The 2,279-nt window shown below is 41.6% G+C and overlaps 1 protein-coding gene across 2 annotated transcripts; it reads right to left on the reverse strand.

Moving 5' to 3' along the window:
* Nucleotides 1-8: 8 nt before the first annotated feature.
* On the reverse strand, nt 9-1,611 carry LOC119343987. 2 transcript variants are annotated; one of them, XM_037614662.1, is made up of 3 exons: nt 1,286-1,611; nt 352-1,209; nt 9-119 (listed from the first exon to the last, which is right to left on the reverse strand). In XM_037614662.1, exons 1-2 carry the CDS (start codon nt 1,519-1,521, stop codon nt 357-359), a joined length of 1,089 nt encoding a protein of 362 aa, XP_037470559.1. In that variant the 5' UTR covers nt 1,522-1,611; the 3' UTR covers nt 9-119; nt 352-356. The 2 variants fall into 2 exon arrangements, with proteins under 2 accessions (XP_037470559.1, XP_037470560.1); XM_037614663.1 differs by lacking the exon at nt 9-119 and having other exon boundaries at nt 518-605; nt 691-1,209.
* Nucleotides 1,612-2,279: the final 668 nt, after the last annotated feature.

A 2,279-nucleotide genomic window follows, 5' to 3' on the forward strand; every position in this document is an offset into this window, starting at 1 on the left:
AAGTTGGTCAAGTAGTCAGCAGAAAGCCAGCAAGCAGAAAAGAGTAGGCTGTTTTGTACTAACACAAAGCACACAGCCGACCACCCCCTCCATGCCTCCATGTAGCATGCAGTCTGAACCTGTAGCATGCAGCCAAAATAATTCAAAACACGAACAAGAAAATAGAAGAGACATTATGTGCTACTTTTATCACTAAATTTCATATTTGATATGGAAGTGTCAACCCAACATAAAAGAAAGAATGCACAAAACATAATTGAAGAACAGAAAGATTGAACAATAAATTATATTAGAGGTAAAAACACATCTTGCAAATTGAATATGGAAACACAAGAACATATTGCTACTAACCTCAGTTATTCTTCGTTGCTCGAAGCATTATTAGCATCCACTATTGTCCCCTCAACGTCTGTTCTAACCCAATGTTCTTCATTGTTCTTTATTTTCAAACTCTCTCCAAGCTGTGAAACATGGAATGGCTCATTTTCTGTCTGCGCTTCCCATTCCAAGTTGCCTAAGTCATATACATCTCTAGGCTTTGGCAACTTCATTACCACAGACCAACCTGGATTCAATTCATCTTCCACATAGAACACTTGATTCGCCTGGTTAGGGAAAATAAAAGGCTCATGCTCAATCTTTTCTCCTTTGTGTATTAGATGTAAGAAGTTGACAAGTGTGTAACCGTACTTGTCTTTTTTCATTCCTGTTTCTGAGAACACATTAACCCATTCACATTTAAACAACACCACTGAAAACTGTCCAGAGTAGTTTAGCTCGACAATATCAATTACCCTCCCGTAGTACGTCACATCACGTAAAACAGGATTGGCATCATGTGCTGAAGCATAACTAGAAGTTTTTGCAGTTACCATGACTCCACTATTTTGTGTCTCTTTATCCAAGCATTTAGGCCTAAAATGGTAGCCTTGGGAGTTGAAAGCGCAATATCTTTTGGCTGCATTAACTGGGCCCCGGGCGAGCAATCTAATATCCTTTTCAATGTTGTGGATGCCATTTTCCTTCTCCAATTTCTTTATCTGAATATTTAGAATTTGATTACAACTAAATGTAGTGATACGTGTATAGTATATGCAAAATATGGCACTTAGATGAGCTTGGAACCATTCGTGGAACTTATCATTTTGAATCCTCTCGACAACATCAGGGTTTAAATTGCGTCCATTAGTGATCTCATCAGCATGAGCCCTGCAAAGTAATTCATAAACAAAGGTAAAGTAGGGGAAAAGGGTAACTAAGACAATTTATAAGCATGAGATATTACCTAAGGTATGAATTCACATCAGAGCAATTGAACAAGACATATCTATGTGCCTGTACTTTTGCCACACCGCTCAGTACATAATTCCTAGGCTTTCCAAGTGGATTGCCAGAATGTGGAAATAATCTTGATCCATGTGCAATATCATGATGCCCAACCCACTCGTCGTTATCTTCGTTCTGCGAGGGCAAGTTATGTTTGGTCTCAAAACCGACAATATATCTTGAACAGAATGTCATGCACTCATCTGCCAAAAATGCTTCAGCGATAGATCCTTCGGGACGAGCTTTGTTACGGACATTTGACTTCAGCTTACCTATATACCTACATAAACACAAACACAAGGAAGAAGAAAATTAGCTTGAGTTGAAAGCTCTGTTTGTGTGTGGTACTAGGAATCCTAATTTTTAGAAAATTGTTGACACACGAACACGTCACGTGTACCCTCGACGCCGGGGGTGATGCACCGCAGCTCACGTCGAAGGAGACCCGACCGACAACGCGATACGCAAGATAGTCGGCGGGCGCTTTTGCAGACCCGAAACCCCGCGCACCCGGGAGGGACCCCGTCAGGGATTGCGGCGGCTATGGGCTACCCTAGGTCGATTCGCTCGCCCCTAGAGCCTCGTGGATCCGCAGCCCTCCAGCATGAAGAACTAGCGAAGAACGAGAAGAAAGATACAAGGGAGAGATAAAAAGTAGATGAACACAATAAAGTAGTAGATGTGTTTGTTCGATTGTGTGTTGTTTCAATCGGCCGTCACCCCCAACATATATAAGAGGCGGCTGGACTTCCCGTACAAGCAAAGAATTTATCTAGGCTTTCCTTACAAGAAAATTACATCAATTCACGTCCAAAACCCTAGTCAAATTCGGACTCGTTTTATCCGAACTTTCCAAAACTGTTATGTTTAAACTGGCTGCACCTTGCGGGTCCTTTTTGCGGTGGTAAACGATCTCGGATGAAAACAAGCCCAAAAGCAATCTTGACCGTTTC

The sequence above is a fragment of the Triticum dicoccoides genome, unplaced genomic scaffold (assembly GCF_002162155.2).
Source record: "Triticum dicoccoides isolate Atlit2015 ecotype Zavitan unplaced genomic scaffold, WEW_v2.0 scaffold149592, whole genome shotgun sequence".
Classification (NCBI taxonomy): Eukaryota; Viridiplantae; Streptophyta; class Magnoliopsida; order Poales; family Poaceae; genus Triticum; species Triticum dicoccoides.

What these genes read in the sequence shown, in the direction of transcription:
- LOC119343987 (XM_037614662.1), bottom strand. Translation starts at nt 1,521, where the DNA reads ATGACATTCTGTTCAAGATATATTGTCGGTTTTGAGACCAAACATAAC. An exon ending in GATGTGAATTCATACCTTAG is followed by an intron (nt 1,210 to 1,285) that starts GTAATATCTCAT and finishes ATTACTTTGCAG; the next exon opens with GGCTCATGCTGATGAGATCA.